The 19,680-nt window shown below is 39.8% G+C and overlaps 1 protein-coding gene across 1 annotated transcript in view; it reads left to right on the top strand.

Moving 5' to 3' along the window:
- The first annotated feature begins 7,437 nt into the window (after positions 1–7,437).
- Positions 7,438–19,680, top strand: part of LOC145392521 (tRNA (adenine(37)-N6)-methyltransferase) — a 29,027-nt gene continuing 16,784 nt past the window's right edge. Inside the window, exons 1-3 of the mRNA XM_080266915.1 lie at positions 7,438–7,550; positions 16,613–16,773; positions 19,502–19,652. Of these exons, the coding sequence (XP_080123041.1) occupies positions 7,474–7,550; positions 16,613–16,773; positions 19,502–19,652 (389 nt within the window). The 5' untranslated portion in view covers positions 7,438–7,473. The remainder of the gene's footprint in view (positions 7,551–16,612; positions 16,774–19,501; positions 19,653–19,680) is intronic.

The raw sequence follows: 19,680 nt of genomic DNA, 5'->3' as shown, positions 1-19,680 counted from the left end.
TGGTACACAAGGATGCACGTGACTGGTTGAGCAGCAGCATGACAGTGGTATCTATGAAACATGCGCTCACTGGCCAGATCAAGCACTCTGTGCTGCCAGGAGTACACCCGTCTAACTCTCAAAACCCAGATTTGATCACAGGTTTGGCGCACCCCAAAACATGCAACTTCAGCTCCCATTCTGCCGCACCACCCCTGAACATCCACACTGTGCCCTGTGCAATTTCCATGCTGTGTCCACAGATGTCCCGTAAACTCAACGTACCCATACATAGTGACATGCTTTATTTATTTATTTATTCGATTATTCATTTTACTTTACTACTATCTCTTCCAGGTTATTCATACTGGTAGCTTATAGATAATGTATTACAGAATGTAGCTTTTCCTTCTCAGTCTTTCCTATGAAATTTCCTTATGTCAGTTTTTCCACACTGCACGGTGGTTTTTCTCACTTTTTCTTGCCCGTTTTAACTGGAGAGTTTGGAGGCAGGGAAGCCTTCTTGCTTTACTATCCTTATCCTTCAGCATGTAGAGTTAGATCTCATAGTCATAGTCTACTCTGTAACAAACAGCCTCGAAAGAACCATAAGGTCTGTTGCTGTTTGCTTTCCTTTGTACTCCATCACTTGCTCATTTGTCAATCTCTCCATGCGACTCCAAATGCTCCTCTCAAATAACTCATTTCCACTGCTCTCACTCTTGACTTGTGTCCATCCAACAAGGTCCTAGCTTCACTTCCATACGTTAGAGTTGGTATCAAAATACTGTCATGAAGTAACTTTTTCACTTCCATGCTCACTTCCCTGTTTCTTATCACTGCTTTCAAAGAACCAGCAACCTTACTTCCTTGCTGTAACCGTTCAAGCACTTCACCCTCTAAACTTCCATCCTTATTCATCATGTTGAAAAAATGATCCAAAACTCATTACCTCCCTCCATTCACTAAGAGCACTATCATACAATTAGTGCTCCTGTTGAAATTCAGGCAGACTAATGATTTTTGGTACCCCTGATTTCTGAGGTAATAAAAAGCAATACTTGATCTTATAGGGTACATATTAGGAAATTTTAGATGAACATACCAATTAAAAGCACTTTAGTTACTGCTGATGACTAAACTTTAAGAAATCAATCACAGCACAAGCTCTGGTTTTGCAATGCTCTGAACTCATTTACTACTCAAACATTAACTAATCTAAGAACACTTAAGAACTCTGGGTAAAAATCTGGTAGCTCCTATTAGTTATTTCTGCTGAATATGGGTGTTTTTAATGAATTGCAAGGGACAGTCAGCATCTAGTCTGTCAAAATTTTTCTTCCCTAAGTTTGAATAAGGGGTGCAATGAAACTTCTGCTTCTCCGAACCGTAATTCAATAGACGGCAGGCTGGGTACCACATTATCTACCGTGGTACCCAGCCTGTCTGGTAAAACCATCAATAACTAACTACCCATGAAAATTATTAAAATGCGCCACTCACTAAAATGGTCTTGATGGTCATATCGAACAAATATAATGTATGACCAAACATCATGGGCATATTCAATATTCATGCACTGATAAACTTTACTCTTATAATCAGCTATTACAAATGAATGACGGGTTCTGTCATTACAACTACTAAGCTCTTGCATTAGCAACAAATTCACGAAACCTACGGAAGTATGTAATTACCAAATCTTTTCCGTCGTTAGATTAAACTGTAATTCCTTAATCTCCTGTAGGACACTCACCGGTAGTGAAGGCGCTGCTGCAAAACAATAGTAGCCACCCACACACCGTCTTCATCATGTAATACACACACTATGGTCGCACTACATGTCCATCCCTTTCAGCAAATCCTGTACTTTGTTATTTGGTACTATACGTGCATGAAAGGTACAAACCCTTCAACCTAGACGCCAGCTATGGACATTATGATTCTGCTTTTGTTACAAAGCTATAGTATTGTATCCTATATATTACTCCTAACTCTCTTGTACGCTACAAAGTTGAGTTATCTATAGGCTAGACAGACAAGGCCGCATGACACCGACGAGACAGTAATCTTCCGCGTGTCTATTATGTCGCTATGCGTAGTGTCCACCAGTTACAGTCACAGGATTAATATTTATGCTCTATAACATTAATAAGGAAGCATCGACCAATTAAGCATTATACTGTACAAATATGTATGTGATTCAGCATAAGAAACTTCATTTTATATGCATATATATTATAAGTTATTTGTAAATTAAAGGGAACTGATTTTAACCTATACACAAATAAAACGAAAACTAAAGACAAAACTCGTTCATTAAACAAATATTATATTATTTTTTAACATTCTTTGGGTCGCGTAGGAATACACCCTGTTGACGCGGTCCTTTTAAATTGAGTGACATCCACTTCCTATGAATGACATGCCAGAAACTTTACACAAGGTGTTAATAAAAGAATTTTGGATTATATGTGAGTTTCTATCTCTTTAGTTTACAGTATACATGAACACAACCATAACAAGGGAAAGTTGCAAGGCAGTTGCCAAGGCGGGTGGCGACATCTCGTTTCTATGGCAACACACCTGTCATTGCTTTGATGGCGTTCTCGGCTATTTTTACGTTGTCTTAAGCTATGCCAATTCATTGTGATACGGAAATTCACACTTACAACATTATAGGATGAAATAATGTATTCATAGAAACCCTTACTCAATCGTAAAATTTGGTAGAAATCGTATTCTCCAAAAGGCCTATCAAAAACAAAACAACGTGTGGTTGGTGGGAACACTGGACAGTGGACTGAAGTCGTGGAAGTGAACGTGAAAGGTGGTAGGACGAAGATTATCACCGCCTGGCTGATACGCCTTTTAAATCTACAAGACAACGTGAGGGGCCTTGGTATACCATCAGTCTCCAGTTCGACCTCGATATGATCATGACAAGTATCGTATGGACGGTAACATTGATGAAACTTTAGATCTCCCATGCTTTTTCGGTAAACTAGAAGTGAGCCGATCAAAAACTTTTCATTTGTTGATGGTGGTAAATGTACGCTTTACTTGAAGCAGCAGAAAGATCTTACCAATTCCATTCGTATTCCTGCTGTTTGTGTTCAGCATTTTTTCTATTTTCAGGGTTTATTTTTTCTGACTAGTTTCAGGGTTTGTTTTCCGTATTTTTCTGACTATTTTTAGGGTGGTAAATTATCTTTTCCTGCTGAAAAATTTTCCTCCAGCTGCTATCATCACGTTCCTTAAGTTGTACCTACCATTGTTTCCTGCATAATGGAAGAAACTCAGTGTATTCAGAGTTGGGTTTCATTTCCCAATTTCCCAACTGAAGTTTACCGTAGGTTGGGTTAAATTATTAGGTACAGTTAAGCTAGGATTGGGTGGGTTTTGGTTAGGACAGTCCCTTCTGCCATTTCACTGATAAATAAGAGTTGTCACAGGGAAACAGCAAAAAACAATGGGGAAACAGATTTGACATGAAACATGTATTTACCACCTCAGAAATAATCAGAAAAATATAACAGACTATCCGGAAGAAGAGTTGATTTGGTAAGGTGCTTTTACTGCTGAAAGTAAAACGTGTGTTTACCTTGATGGTCTCTGGTATTCAGTTTATATGTTAACCCCTAGGCTGTAGTGGCCCTAAACATATATTGCCAGTGTCCGTGATGTGGGGAAACCAGTTTTAAAAATTCCGTTTTCATCATGTTTTGACCTACTTACACCTAACCAAATATGATAACATTTTAGTCAAAGTTTACGCTCCGGACTGACAATTCGCAACTGCTCATCAAGCATAAGCATGCATAGGCACGAAAAATGACCGAAAAGTTTACTATATTTCACACGACTCCTGCGGAATGTACAATGCAGTCTACTGATCAGCATTTCCGTGATGCTATATGCAGCCGAAGGGACAATGGATATCACACAAACCAGCTTAATAATACTGTACCAAACTTGTCAAAGCCACATCCTTCGGTTCTGACATTGGCATCCTTTGACCCAAACAAGAGAAAATTACATGTTGTTTTAATGCCTTGACCTTGTTTCATTGGTTTTGGGTGCACTGCCATCCTGACATCTTCATACATTTTAGTAAATATTTCCTCTATGGTACTTGTTTTACTGATTTTTTAAAGACTGTGAGAAAGCTACAAAGGGTTTTGTAAGTTTTTCACCTTAAGAGCATCTTAGTAATAAAGGTGCTAATGAAGACACTGACTAACCCACTCCAGTCTGAAAAGCCTTTTTTGATCTGTGTATTGTGATCCCTACCCTGACGTATGGAAGAGAGGCGTGGACCTTGCAAGAGGGGAACAAGTCAAGAGTGAGAGCAGTGGAAATGAGTTACTTGAGAGGAGCATGTGGAGTGACATGGAGGGACAGGTTGACAAATGAAGAAGTGAAGGAACGTTGTGGGGTAGATGTGGATGTGGTTGAAAAGATTAGGAGAAATACACTGAGGTGGTTTGGACATGTGGAGAGAATGGAGAATGAAAGACTGACTAAGAGGGTGTAGGTAGGTGAGGTGGAGGGAGGGAGAGGGAGGGGTAGACCGAGGATGAGGTGGAGGGATGGAGTTGAGAGGTATATGAGGGAGGGGGGGTGAGTTGGGGGGTGGGGAGTCAAATGGTGGGTGACAGAGTGACTTGGAGGCGTTTTGTCTGCGGCCACCCTTTGCGGGATTAGGGCGTCAGGCTATAGATAGATAGAGTAAAATTTTCTGAGGAAAATAACGAGAAGGAGCACTGAGAGAGTGCAACACCCATTCCATGCGATTGATCCATGACCAAACTTTTTACCTAGGTATGTGACCTTGACCTTTGACTGACTGTTCTCAAAACACAGTAATCCCTTGTTTATCCATCATAATTCGGCCAAGGCCTTGCTGGGTAGTGTGTTTCAGATAATGCTATACTACTTCCTACTCCCCTTCATCACTAAAATCCCTATGCAGGTCTCCTTGTCAATACACAAAACCCATCTTAACCCTTTCAGGTCTCCTGGCCACTATAGTAGCTTTCTCGGTAGGGGTCTCCTAGCCACTCCCGTGGCAGCATATTTAGGCATGAATGAAAACTGTTGTGTGAGGCTGGTGAATGAAATAAGGATACAAGCCACTCCCCAGACCTATCTGCTTCTACCAGGCATGTGTAGATCACAATATTTTGGTTCACACCGTCTGGGAAGAGCTAATCATTGAGGATGGGTTGGGTTGCATGTATTGGTTCTATTATACTGTTGATCTGGCAATATTTTTTACTATCTTGATATCAGACAGTTCATTTAGCAAAAGAATATTGTTTGCAATATATTTTTACTGCTTTGGAGTATACATAGCTCTCACCTCCCTCCTCCCTTTCATATCCCCTTTCCTCCACCCCCCTACCTCCCACCGATCCCCCACCCCTCTACCTCCCACCCTTCCACCCTCCACTCTCCCTCCAATCCCCCACCCCCTACATCCTCCACCCTCCTGCCTCCCACCAATCCCCCACCCCTCTACCTCCCACCCTCCACTCTTCCTCCAATCTCCCACCCCCTGCCTCGTGCTAACGCACATACTGTAGCTACCGTGTCACAGGCAAGCAAGAGATTGCTGCGTTGTATGTCTCAATATTTATTCATTTCCTGGGTGTTAGAGTGTCTGATTGAGGGAAAATATATACAGATTTAAGATTTTAGGTTTCTAAGGTTGTTGCTGTAGCCTTTTATACATGTACCATGCATTTATTTGTTACCAGGCGGACATACACGTGCAGCGACTGTTGCCTTTTTCACTGACAAATGATTGTTCGTATCTCCTTACTTTTTTCTGATTTATATTTCATGAGTTTCTCACATTTCCTGGTTATACTTATAACACCGTCAATTTTGAGAAATAATAAGTATTTGATCACTGTCTCTACTGTTCTGTAAGTACACAGGATGATATAGTTAGCAACAATGAAATAAACATATGTACATACAAAAGGCAAGCTTGTAGGCTTACCCTCATGTCCTCACCCCCACAGCCTTGGACAGTACTAAGCAAAATAAGAGCAAAGTAAAATAAATTAGTAATAACTAGTAAGTGATAGTTTTATAAGGATCTTGTAACTGTTTAGTTTGTTGTTTGTAAAGAAAACATCTCAAGAATCATTTACAAATCACGTGAGATATAATGTACAGTACACATATCAGTGCACTGTTTTTTAGGGAAAAATATAGAAACAAACAGTGCAATCGTGTCGCCTATGCACCAAGAAATCACCTACCCACCGAGACGGCAATACTCACCACGCTAGCACACACCACTTGCTACGCAACTTCCCATCATTTTTGCAGCACTTGTATGGTGAGTAGAGCTAGGCAGATGTGTATTACTTCCTTGTGCATGAATATGATATTTTTTTCTTTATTTGCAAGCCTTGACTTTTTAAAAAAAAAAATGCATCTGTCAAATGTGACCTTGGGACCTATTTGAGACCTGAAAGGGTTAATACCAATTTCATGATGGGCACCTTTATTTACAGTATACCTTCTATTTACACAGGACTGATTTGTGCTAAACACATTTTGTGTGAAACATAAATCCAGACCCAGCCCAGTAAACACGGAAGAAAAAACAGTGTATGTGGGAAATTCCCGAAGTCAGCCTTTGCCCACAGCCTTGAGGTTAACTAACGAACACCTTTGGCAATAAACCTTCAAGTAATGACAGTAAAACAATTTTTGAAGGCCTTTAAGACAATAGGATGTCAATTTAACGAGACATAGCCAGGTTGTAAAGGAACTCTCTTTAACCCGTGGATTGCAAGCCACAGCTCGCTGTGCACCACTGCTAACTACTCCACCCCTATGCAGACTTATGCATGGTGCTACGCAAAGACAGAGAGAGAGAGATTTTTTTTCTTTTTCATCAGATGATGCCCTGGATGTTTATCTTCAAGTTTATAATAAACAAAAACTAAAAATATTTATATATATATTTTTTCATTACACCTCCACGCAGACTTATGCAAGGCACTATGCAAAGACAGTTTTTTTTTTTTTTTTTTTTTTTTTTTTTTTTTTTTTTTTCCCCACCAAATGATGCCCTGGATGTTTATCTTTAAGTTTATAGTAAATATTTTTTTTTTTTTTTTTTTTACACACCACAGAGTGGGATAAAGAAAGGTAATTGCACAATCCACAGGTTAAATCAGTCTTGCACTAGCTTCCTGAAAGAAGGATGCTTGACTGCAGGAGAAGGGAAACTTCAGCTTGCAATCAGTTTGGTTCATGTTCAAATGAGCCTTGAACCACAACACCAGCAGTAATAGAACTGACATTTTGTACCATACATTTTAATACTGGAGGCTCATGAGTACTGTGACTCTTAAAAGATCAGAATTTGTGTATATTTTCAGATTGCTGCAGTCATATGAAGCTTCATTACTGGTGTGTGCAAAGCTCTTTCAAGACACTGTCCTCTAGACTTAGCCACAAGCTGCCATGGATCAAAACATGACAAGTTCTTTGAAGATGATAGATGAGGTGACTAGGGCTCGTAATGAACTTAACAATCTCAGGTACAGTAATAATATATAAAAAATCCTTATAAAAATTATTCTTACTAATGCTTTTATTCATCATCACCATCAGGACCTCCTTTCCCACACTGGTGCAGGGTGAGGAGTAGCAACATCCAGACATCCAAAATTTGCCCAGTCCAATGGGCCACACTTCCATTCACTCTTCATTTAAGCCCCCAGAATCCTGGGTCTATCTGATACCCCAAAAACATTCACCACACTCTGTAGCTTCACATAAATGTATCCGATAGAGTCAGTCCAGACGATGTCATGTTAAAAAGGAGTGCCAGATCCCTGATCATGCACTTCTTCTCACAACATTCATCCAGCCAGCTCAATCTCTTGTCAGTCTCCTAGCTTCACCGACTTCCATACCTCTCTTTGTCACACTCTCATCCACCATATCCCTCCACTTTTTCCTTGGCCAACCTCGCCTTTTCCCTCCTTCAAATCCACTCAGATATACCTTTTTCACCACCCTTTTGATATCCATTCTCTCCACATGACCATACCATCTCAGTACACTCTTTTTGATTCTGGTGTCCGCAGACGTCCTCACTCCACATCTTTCACGAATCACATTATTTCGTGTCCTATCCTCTATCTGTATTCCACATACATTCCTCAGCAGTCCCATCTCCACTGCCCACACTCTTGACTTTTCATTTTCATGCCACACCTTAATCTCATATCCATATGTTAAAGTTGGCAGTAACACTCCTTCATGTAAGCCTCGAGCAGCTGCAACACTTAAGCCTCTGATTCCTGTCAAGGCCATCATTGCACCAGCTACTTTCCTTCCTTGTGTCACTGTACTTTCCACTTCTTTTGCACATTTTCCTCTCTTTTCTGTCACTGTACCTAGGTATTTGAACTCTCACCAATTCCAGTCTCTCTCCATTCCCTGTAACATCACACTGGGTGTCACTTCTTTCAGTAACCATGACTTTACTCCTTTTTACATTTACGCTCAAGGCACGATGCTCACAGACTTTAGCAAAACTCTGCACTAGTCAACCAAGTTCTTGTCCAGTATTTGCAAGAAGTACTGCATCATCAGCATACAACAAATTTGAGATAGTCCATCTATCACCATTCATTACCAATGCCATCCCTCTCTCCATTACTCATGTTTTTACTTCTCTCATCACCCCATCCATATATGTACATGTATATTGAACAACCATGGGGACATCACACAACTTTGTCGCATGCCCACTCTGATCATGAACCATGCACTTGGATGCCCATTTATCCTTACACATGCTTCACTACCATCCTGAAAACTCTTGACGGCACCTAGCAGCTTACCATCTACACCATACATGCGCAAAACCTTTCACAGTCCTTCTCTGTCTACTTTTTTATGCTTTTTCCAGATCCATGAATGAACTAAACACCCTATAGTCCTTCTCACAAGCCTTCTCCACGATCTGTCTTACTGCAAATATATATTTGATCCACAGTTCTTCTGCCACTCCTGAAGCCACCCTGTTCATCACTCAGTAGGACTTGATATCTCTCTTACTTTCTCTATAATAATTCTTTCATATACTGGGTACCTTCCCTACAACACTCAGAAAACTTATGTCACGATAATTCTTGCACTCACTTCGCCCAGCTTTATTTTTGTACAGGGATACATTTCACAGCCTTTTTCCACTCTGGTGGCACAGTTTCACTCATCCATGCCTTCTTCCATATCTCCAACAAACACCTCATTCCTCTCTGTCCACTACACTCAGTCATCTTTGCATACACCTCATCAGCCCCAACCACTTATCCATTTTTCAGCCACTTCACAGTGGTCATCACCAGTGCGAGTGTTACATTTCCTGGCACTGCCTTCCTTCTCTGCACACCCCCAAAACCAATCATGTTTACAATGGCTCTGCTTTCTATTCCCATTCATCAGGCTTTCAAAATATTCTTTCCATCTGTTCCTCACTTCATCCCCTTGGATTAATAATCTACCACTTACACCCTTCACACTTTCACATTTCTTTCTGCTGTCACTTCTACATTTTTGCACCCCTTTCCAAAATAACTTCCCATTTTCAGAGTACAGCAATTTTTATTCATTTTTCTTCCTAGATCGTCATTTACCTCTTTCTTTTTCCTCTTCTCTAGTCTCTTTATGTGCTTCTTGTTCTCAGTATATTCAGTTCTTATTTCAGTTGAACCCCTGACCTGTAACCACACTAGCCACTTCTTCCTCTTTTCCTCCACTGCTCACTTAACCTCTTCATCCCACCATTCCATACCTTTCATCTTTGTTGTTACTCTTGCCACACCACACACTGCTTTAGCATTCATGACTAAGCAGTCTTTGTATGCATTCCACAGGCTGTCCAGATCCATTTCATTCCAGTTCACATATTCTAACTCCTCCCTTACTTTAGTCCTGTATTCATCTGCCATTTCTTTGATCTTCAGTGTCTTGACTTTCAGTCTTTCTCCCTGACTGCTCCTCTTTCTCCTGGTCCACCTCACTCCTCTCAGCTTGATCTTGCATACCACAATCATATGCTCTGACTAACCTCCACATCTTCCTCTTAAGGCCCTCATATTTATTATTTATTATTATTATTACTATTATTATTAATGTATTATTATTACTATTATTATTAATATTACTGTTATTATTATTATTATTATTATTATTATTATTATTATTACTATCATCGTCATCATTCATTCATTCATTCACTCTAATCCAGTGTTGCTCCTTGAGGAGCATAGGAGCTCGGGGCTAGGCAAGTTGATCTTGACACTTAGGATGAGAATGACAAGCCTCACTCATCTCTGAGTGGCATTATGTGAACAGGAAACTCCAACCATCCCATGGATATAAACCTGCTCAGGCTCAATCTGATTGGAGCGCCTCAGTTGCCCACTAAACCACCAGGCGCCATAATTTGGTTATATGGTTACCACCCAGTGTAGTAAATGGTTTCCTGGTGTACAGGAAACCTTTTGGCTTGTCACTTAGTGTCGAGTCGCCCATAGACAGAAGGAGGAGGAAAGAAAAATAGAAGAGGAAGGATGGAAAGAAGGAAGGAAGGAAAGGACAGACACCTAAGAGCAGCACTACATTGAGTGAGTGGATGGTGAGTGTCACCACCAACCACATTATCTATCTATTGCCAGACACCATAATCCCATATGGGGTGGCCATTTGACTCTGAGTTATTTGTTTTACATGGAGGGGCACTAACCCTCCACCAACCCACTTGACATGTAGGGAGCACGTATAGTTTGGTTATATGGTTACCACCCACCATTGTAAATGGTTTCTTGGCTTACAGGAAACCATTTGGCTTGTCATCCAATGTAAAGCCACCTGTAACGGAAAGAAAAGCATTAAGTAGTGACAGGAAAGATGGGAGAAATAGGAAGAGAGGAGGGCAGGCACAGAAAAAGAATGATAAAGGCTAAGGAAGAAGTAGGCAGCACTACATCAAGTGAGTGGATGATGGTAGCCACCACCTACCACTCATTATTATTATTATTATTATTATTATTATTATTATTATTAATTTTACAATAAAACCTCTACAATTCAGCATAATACATGTGCAAGCCTTGCCGAGTTAGCCTATTTGCTGAGTTGTAGGGATGAACTTTAAGTTCCTCCCCAGCACACACACACACACAAAAAAGGAAAAAGTGGAAAAAAATAGAAAAAATTAAACGTTTTTACAATAAACAGTAAAAGCTGCCTTACCATGATTCCACGCAGTTGTTGGGTGTATTCCAGGCATGGAGGAGGACTTTTGGTAGTTTTTGGAGGTGTTAGGGGGGCTCAAGATCACTTTTGGGCACATCTTTACTGTACTGTACATGACACTGTACACTATGTAAAGCACAATTAACACTATAAAGGCCATACTGTAATGTATTTATGACTTCTACTACACTGGGGAACTAATCACTAAACACTTAAACATTACTGTACAACTCGGCACCTTACCGAGTTGTGGGGATTTTTGCCAACTCTCTTCCTCTCACGTGTGCATTTTTGGGAATTTTTGAATTTTGATTTTTTAAATGAATATTTTGGAGCCTTCCTGAGTTGTAGAAGTTTGCGACTTGAAGGATGCCGAATTGTAGAGGTTTTACTGTATTATTATTTCCTTTTCAAGGTTCATCTGACTAAATGGCAAGAACATTTAAGTAAAATAATGAAAAAGGAATAAATTTTTATTCTCATCTTTAATGTCAGGACCAACCTGCCTAGCCCCGGGCTCCTGCACTCCTCATGGGGCAACATAGGATTGGGTGATGAATGGATGGATGGATGGAATAAAAAAATACAATGACACCCAATCTATACTACACCTTTCGGGCCCAGAAGGGCCCAAGGCTGAGGTGTAGTATGGTAGTTCAGATCATTTAAGCTGTAGTAGACCACCCTGTATCACTAGCAGTGTTTACATGGTAGAAGAACCCTAGCCACATCTTGGGCAAAGTAGGGAAATCATCCAGACGGTGTCATTCAGCCTATTACCCACTTGCATAGACAGAGGGAGATATCATATCCCTGCCACTCCAGAAGCCATCCTGTTCATCAGTCACCAGAGATACTGAGTGGTTATACCATCTGGTGCATTGTATTATATTTTAATCACTTTATACAGTAAGTCCTCGTATTTGGACGCATTTTACTTCGACGCCTTGTTTTTCACACAAGAAAAAAGTTTCCAAGTTGTCTCACAATTCGATGGTCAGTCTAGCAACAGTTTTCCATGAACTTTATACAGCAGGTCCAGTGGGGCAGTAGACACCCATGAGTTTGTTATTGTTTATGATCGTAACATATGATCTTCAACTGTGTCGTGAATACACAGCAGGTCCAGCTGGGCAGTAGACACACGTGAGTTTGTTATTGTGATCATAACATACGATCTTCAGCCATGTCGTGCTACTATTTCTTAACAAAGAATCGTTACATGTTTCTTGTAACACTATTTATTTTTGTTTTGATGGACAAATACCTGAAATGGATGTAAAATAAAGCTTATGGATATTTAAGGAAGGAAAGATTAACCCCTTAACCGCGGGGCGTCACTTTCGTGATGCTTGGGAGCAAGGGATCATACCGCGGGGCGTTGCTTTTGTGATTCTGTGTTATTTTGAATTCATCTGGGCTTCCAAGTGGGGGCTTGTATCATCTATCAGTACTGCCAATGTCCAACACTAGTCAGCACTCCTAATCTCATCTGTACTCCCATCCATTGTTGACAATTTAGCCATATCTCCCTGTTCTTGACTCCCCTCCCTACCCCCCCTCCATTACACTATCCTCTCGCTTGCCCGGCCGTGCTACGCTAAGTAAATCTTCCCTGGAATTTTTCACTGATTTCATCCATTGAAATAAGCCCTATGCCCTATTCTTATACCAAATAATATATACAAGAAAGAAATAAGGTAAGTGAGAGTGCCATACACCTGGAATTGGCTAATTATCACCTGACAACACCTCACGTGCACTCGTTCGCTAATTTTCGCTGTTTTTTTCCCCTTGAAATATGCCATATAATCTATTTTCGTAATAAATATACATATAAGGAGGGAAGGGAGAAGCCTAAGTGATATTTACATTTACCTGGAACTACCTAATTTATAATGTATTGTCTAGATTTCCTGCCAATCATTTCAGTGAAATACATAGCTGTTTCAAGAGCTACGTTGGTAATACTGAATAACCCCTAAGTAGGCCTCAACCCGGGCCGGCCCTCCTTTATCAGTTCTCTCTCATCTTCCGAAGAGGAGGTACGGCTCATCCTCTTGCTGACTTCAGGGCCTCTTTTCACCCCTATGCAAAGGGCCCTGTGACCTTTACCACCTACTAAACCTCGTGTGGAAAGAGGTAAAGGGCTGACAATTGATAAAAGAGTGACTACGATCTTTCTATTGAGTAAAACAGTGCAAGTGGAATTGTAAATAATGTGTAAACAGCAAGTGAAAGTAATGAATGTAAATATACGTGAACAATGGAAAATAGTTTTATAAGTTACTTCAAGTGACAGTGCATAACACAGTGTAAATAAAATAGAAATGTAAATAACGTAAATAAAATAGAGAACGTAAATAGAAATGTAAATGAGTAGTATTATAAGAATACGAGTATATACCCTAGGAGTAATGAAAGTGAAAGTTTCACTATAGCATGTCTGAATACTATGAGTTATGAGAGTGAAGATGAAAGTGACATTCACTCTCAATGCCAGTATACAGGACGAGAAAGTGAATGCTACGTATTTTACTGAAAGAAATTGAATCCCTACAGTGACAATAAACTAATACTACTGAAGGATACTTATGGATAAAGACTGTAGATATATATAAGTGTTATATAGTAATAGAAATATAAAGTGTGAGGGGTTTTATGAATAATAAATGACAGAGTACCAAGAGCGAACTAGCGCAAGTGCGGCGGTCAGACGTGCTCATAATTTTCATTGCTTTCACAGTGGGTTTTTTTTTTTGGAGTATGGATCCCAAACTACTTGAAAATCATAGAGTAGTGTTTATAGTGTTAATATCTGGCTGCAGTAATCATATTACGGGTTGTCGGGAAGTGTAAAGTGGAGACTTCGTTACCCAACTTCAGAGGTCTCCACAAGTCCTACGGTAACTGACGAAGGCTCAACAAACATTCCAGGAGAAAGCTGAAGGTATGTGCCATAAGCATATATAATTTTAATATTCTAGGACTAATAACTGATTTTTGGCAAATATTTTTTGAGAGTCTGTCGGAGCCCGAATAACCCCGCGGCACTCGCAAAACATCGGTAAACATGCCCGCGGTGTAGGGGTTAATAACCATCCCAATACAGAGATGGTAGACTCAGCCCACCAATTTTTTATTCTGTTTGAATACTGTATATTACGGCTTCTCTTCCTTGTAGCTGTGAGTAAAATAATGTTGTTATAATTTCTCCCTTTTAGTGACAAAGATGGCACATAAAATGACCGGGGTTTAGTTAACTGACTTTGATGTCGGAAATTAAATAATTTGGTGAAAAGTGGCAGTTTTTCCTTGGTTAGTAACACAGGGAACTAGCCCATCCACCCTTAACACACCTTCACCTGCCACTCAAGCCAGTCTTCACTTTATTTCTGGTAAGGATTTTTGGTGTTGCAGCTTTTGATAACAGTTTTATATTCTTTTCAGGTACATGTTTATTGTGTTATGCTGTTTTAGCACTGGTAAATACTCTTCATTTAATTTTGGGTGGGGCCTGTTTGGTGTTATAGTAATTTCTGATAGGGTAGGTACATGTCCCACTGGAACGCTTCTCTATTTTTCCCATTGATTCATAACTTCACACTTCAACGTTTCGCGTTTCACGCGGTTTTGGCGGAACATCCAAGCTGCGAAAAACGAGGATTTACTGTATACAGCCCTCAACACTCAGGTACTTTAGGTACCGTATCACAGTAGCTTTGGTAACCTTCACTTGTGAACAAAGGTACTGTAAAGTCACAGCCTGCACATGTACAGGTTCAGCTCTACTCATCCAGGTTCTGGCAGTTTCAGCTGGTCAGCTAGCAGATATGGTGTTATATCCACAGCCTTCTTCTTGCCCTTTCCTATATACATTAGAGCTGAGTGGAGGATCCACTAATCCTTCTCACTGACTATTCTTTCTGAACTTTTTGCTTAAGAGGTCTGTTCAGAAAGTATCCAATCATAGTCTCTGAAAAAATAAATAGCTACTCTGTTTAGCTAGAACGCTTATCCCCCTCAAAGTAGGCCTCTTCTGACTTGACACACGTAGCCTGGTGTTCTTTCCACTGCTTGAAGCAATTTTCAGAGTCGGTTTTCGGTATCTCCTGCAGGTGCTTCATCACATTCATCGTGATCTCACCTTTTGTTTCAAATCGGGAACCCTTCAGTGGAGTTTTGAGCATGGGGAATAACCAAAAGTTGCATGGAGCCATGTCTGGTGAGTGGGGAGGCTGCTGGACCTGCGAGATGTTGTGCTTGGCCAAAAATTCCAGAATCGGTTGAGAAGAATGGACAGGGGCTTTTTTTTTTTTTTTTTTCTTTTTTTTTTTTTTTTCTTTTTTTTAATAACAAAACAGAGGAAGAAAAAACAAATGAATAAAAAAATAATAATCCATACACCAGAAACTGGTGTCCTCCATTCATAAAAAATCTGTAACAGTTGGACTTGAACAGCTGTAGGTTGATGCTGCTTCGAACCTGCTGCTTTCTAATGGTCTGGTCTCTTTTGATGAACTGCATCATGGAGATGATGGATAATGTCAAGGGAGTAGTGTTTGTTTACAGTCTGACTGTCTGGTGCATGTTTGTGATGCACAACACCATGGCAGTCAAAAAAACTGTCAACATGTGAGTGCATTTCACTTTGCTGCTGGACCTGTCGTGCTTCCCCCCCCCCCCCAGAGGTGGCCCTGCATGCTTCCACTTGGACGACTTTGCTTTGGTTTCTGGGTCGTACCTGTACACCCCAGTCATATCTCCAGCGATGACGGTCTTCAGAAGGTATGGATCATGATTTGCACACTTCAGCATGTCTTGAGCAGTGTTCATCTGAGAGAAGAGATCATAGTGGACGCAATGAAGCACTTGCAGGAGATAGTGAAAACCAACTTTGAAAAATATTTCAGGCAGTGGAAAGCATATTGGGCTATGTGTGTGAAGTCAGAAGGGGCCTACTTTGAGGGGGATCGTTGTCCTAGCTCAGCATTAGGTTGGATAATTTCTTAACAGACCTCGTATTTCTGTTCATTTCTTTTGATCCTGTACAACTGACCATACTACTGTACATTGTTTGGATAGTGATTACGTAATGTTTTACCATGCGGCTTACTGTGATAGACTATGACACTTGCCAATGCAGTTGGGTATGAGTGGGAGGAGGCTGAAGGGGCACCCACAACAACAGTTCGTATTGTAATTCGTTCCACTTATCTCATGAGCAAGGAACAACTATTTCTTGTGTTTGTCATATGATATACTGTAATACCTGTAATTCTTTACTGTATTTTTTACTGCAGGTGTAAAGTTTTTCTCTCATTTTCAGGAAAGCAATTCGAAGTTTGCAAGCCCAACATAAAAAAGATGTTTCAAGACTTGAATTGCTTTTGAATGATGACAAATTTTTGACTGTTGGTGGAAATCAGAAAAAAGCTCAAAATGCCTGTGCAAACAAGTCACAGCTCTTTGATGACTGGGCACCAATAGGTAGGTACATGTGGGCTGTATTTTGGACGGCATAGAAGGCTTCCTAGTACCTCTTTCGTGGTGGTTTAATTGTCATATTACACCATAAAATTGTGTTGTATACTATACTCCATTACTCTAACTGGGCCAAAAATTGCCATCTCTCCATCATCAGTGTTGAGCTGCAACTAATGATTAACATTAGAATATGATGCTAGTCATGGAGAAATGCTGTGAAGAGGATGTATAACTGAAATTGATTTTTCTTCCACCGAGCTCCACAAAATAAGCTTCAAAGGGATGAAAATCTGGGCCAAGTTTAGGTGAAAAGAGTACTGTGTAGTCATACACTTCAGTACTGAATGATATACAGTACAAGGATTTTGAAATTTTATGTGCAGAATCAGATGATGATCAAGAAGTTATATGAAATCTGAAATCTCCAGTCATATGGAATGTGAATCATTATCTCCATCAATCTGATGACCTGCTTTAAATATTTGCTACCTTCAGACAGTTTTATTCAGATTAGAAAAGCCAGGTTGTGAAAGGGTTAATGTTTTTAAACATGTTACGACTATACTGATAGTTTTTTCAAAGCAAACAGAAACATCTGGAGGTAGCATAAATAAAAGTAACACTACATCACTCTTTTGAAGGTGTTAAAAGAATAATCTAAAAGGACACACACTGCTATCAAAGTTATTTCTTATACTGTACATGCTGTTACCTGTTCCACTGGGATACAGTTAGAAAGTCAGGAGAAAGCAACCACACTCACTTTCGTTTAATCATGGTTTTAATGGTGTGTAAAGCATTTTTAACCAGCTGTAACTAAGCCATTTTGCATTTCATGCTTCACCTTGAAGGCAGTACAGTGTTGCCACATGTTTCATATTGTAAAATTTATGCAGAATTATAGTATGATCAAGTTTAAAGTTTGATTTATTTTTTTTATTTATTTTTTTTTTTTAAGGAAACAATTCTTGCATAACAAACGTTAGTGAAGGCTGTATCTAGTACTGTCCCTCCTAAGTTAATAAAATTGAGTTTGTGGACTGTAGTGCAGTAGTAGAAGTGGAAGCTATAGTAGTTGAGTAGCTCCAGGCTCAATTTTACTTGAATCCAGCGAACCACAGGAAACTAACACTACAGCCTACCATCCTCCTATTGAGAGGTTGGGGGTGGGGGGGCAGGATATAGGGATGTTTGTGCTTCTGGTCAGGTCCTCCATCTGGATGCATCTGCACCACTGTGGAAGGCAACCGATTGTACTGTAGTAATAGAGAATTAAGTGTGTTAGGGAAGTGGAAAGTATTGACTCATGGAAGAAAGGTAAATGTTCCATGATGACCATGATACAAAACAGAGGTGTGAGTATGGAGGCTGCAGGAGGAATGCTTGAAGATTATTTAATGCCCACATGAACATTTGGCCGTTAAACTTTGGTATGGATTGAGTTTGAAAAGTCAGTAATGAGAGCAGTGAGAGTGGGACTGTTAAGGACTGTGTTTGTTGTCAGTAGAGTGAATAGGATAAGAAACATAGTGACTCATGAAAGATAAAGTGTAAGGTAGTCTGTTAATAATAATGTAATTGATGGTATGGTCATTTGAAGAAAATTTATGCTGATAAAGTATATGTAAGGGAGCTTGAAAGAGGGAGGATGCTTGAAGGCCAAGAAAAAGGAAGATTACCAGATAATACGGTAAAGGAGTTTGTGAGAAAGCAAGGAATGTAAGTTGATGAGGTTGAGGAATGGACTAGGGATGGAGGTGGTTGGATATAATATATATCAGTACAGAAAAGCAGATGACATGGATAATCATTTAACTTCATTTTCAGTGGAAGAACATTACCACATGTAAATGAAGTGCATGTCTGTAAAGGAAAAAAATATGTGCAACTGGTAGGTTTGTGAAATGGAACCAGAATCTGTTGGCTTGAATGATTGTGTGGCTGATTTCACTGGAAATACTCTTTATGGTTTCCCACATATGTGCTTTCCCTTTCCATGTTTCTGGTTACTACCTCACCCCATCTTTAGGTGGGAATAAAGGTCAGGATGGTCATGAAGATTATGTAAAGAGATGAATAAATAAAAAAAAAAAAAAAACCGTTGTAGTGAAGATGTTAAAGTTTTATAACATTTTCACCACCAGAAACCTTTTGCAAATGCTATATATGATGTATTTCATGTCAGAATGCTTGAGAGAGTCATTTGCATCTTCTCAAAGTGAAAGGTGAAGTGGCTGAGGCACACTTTTAAAACTTTTTCTGTCTAATACCAGATGATTTTATTCAGCTAAAGGAAAACACTCTTAGGTTGAGGTACTTCATTTACTTCATAATTATACCTCACTTAACCCATTTATTGGTTGAGGTTCAGTTATGAATTCGGTTGTGGTTAATTCAAGGCAATTTCATTCAGCTGGGGGAAACTTCTATGAAAGAGTTCATTTTTCGTTCAATTGTGTGTACTAATAGACAACAACATAGTACAGTATTTATTGGTGATGTCTTTTGTACTATTATTTTGCAATCATTACATGATTTTGTTCAGTGACTGTTCATCTGTAGTACAGGTATGGAAAGAGTTGGTTAAAGTTGTATCTAACCCCTCCAGTTTGAAATATCTCTCCTGGGCTGAATATAATTGTCTAGAGATAGCACAGATAAAATAAATAATACCATTATGTTAGCAGATTAGGTGGGCCAAAATTTTCCCATAACAACATATCATCCACAGGGCACATCAGTTCATGGTTCCGGACTAAAAATGGGACACCACGACAAGGAAGTGTGAATAGTCTGACACGTGGAAAGCTCAAGCTCGAGAAATCTACATTTAACAATCCCCAGCATGCTTTCCAAGGTCTTGATCAGTATTCTCATGTGTGGTGAGTTTTAGTTAACCCCTTTCAGTCT

Source organism: Coenobita brevimanus, chromosome 22, assembly GCF_032717465.1.
Source record: "Coenobita brevimanus isolate Jiangsu-jjx chromosome 22, ASM3271746v2, whole genome shotgun sequence".
NCBI lineage: Eukaryota > Metazoa > Arthropoda > Malacostraca > Decapoda > Coenobitidae > Coenobita > Coenobita brevimanus.
The sequence above is the reverse complement of the archived record's forward strand: the minus strand, read 5'-3'. Positions and strand labels throughout refer to the sequence as shown.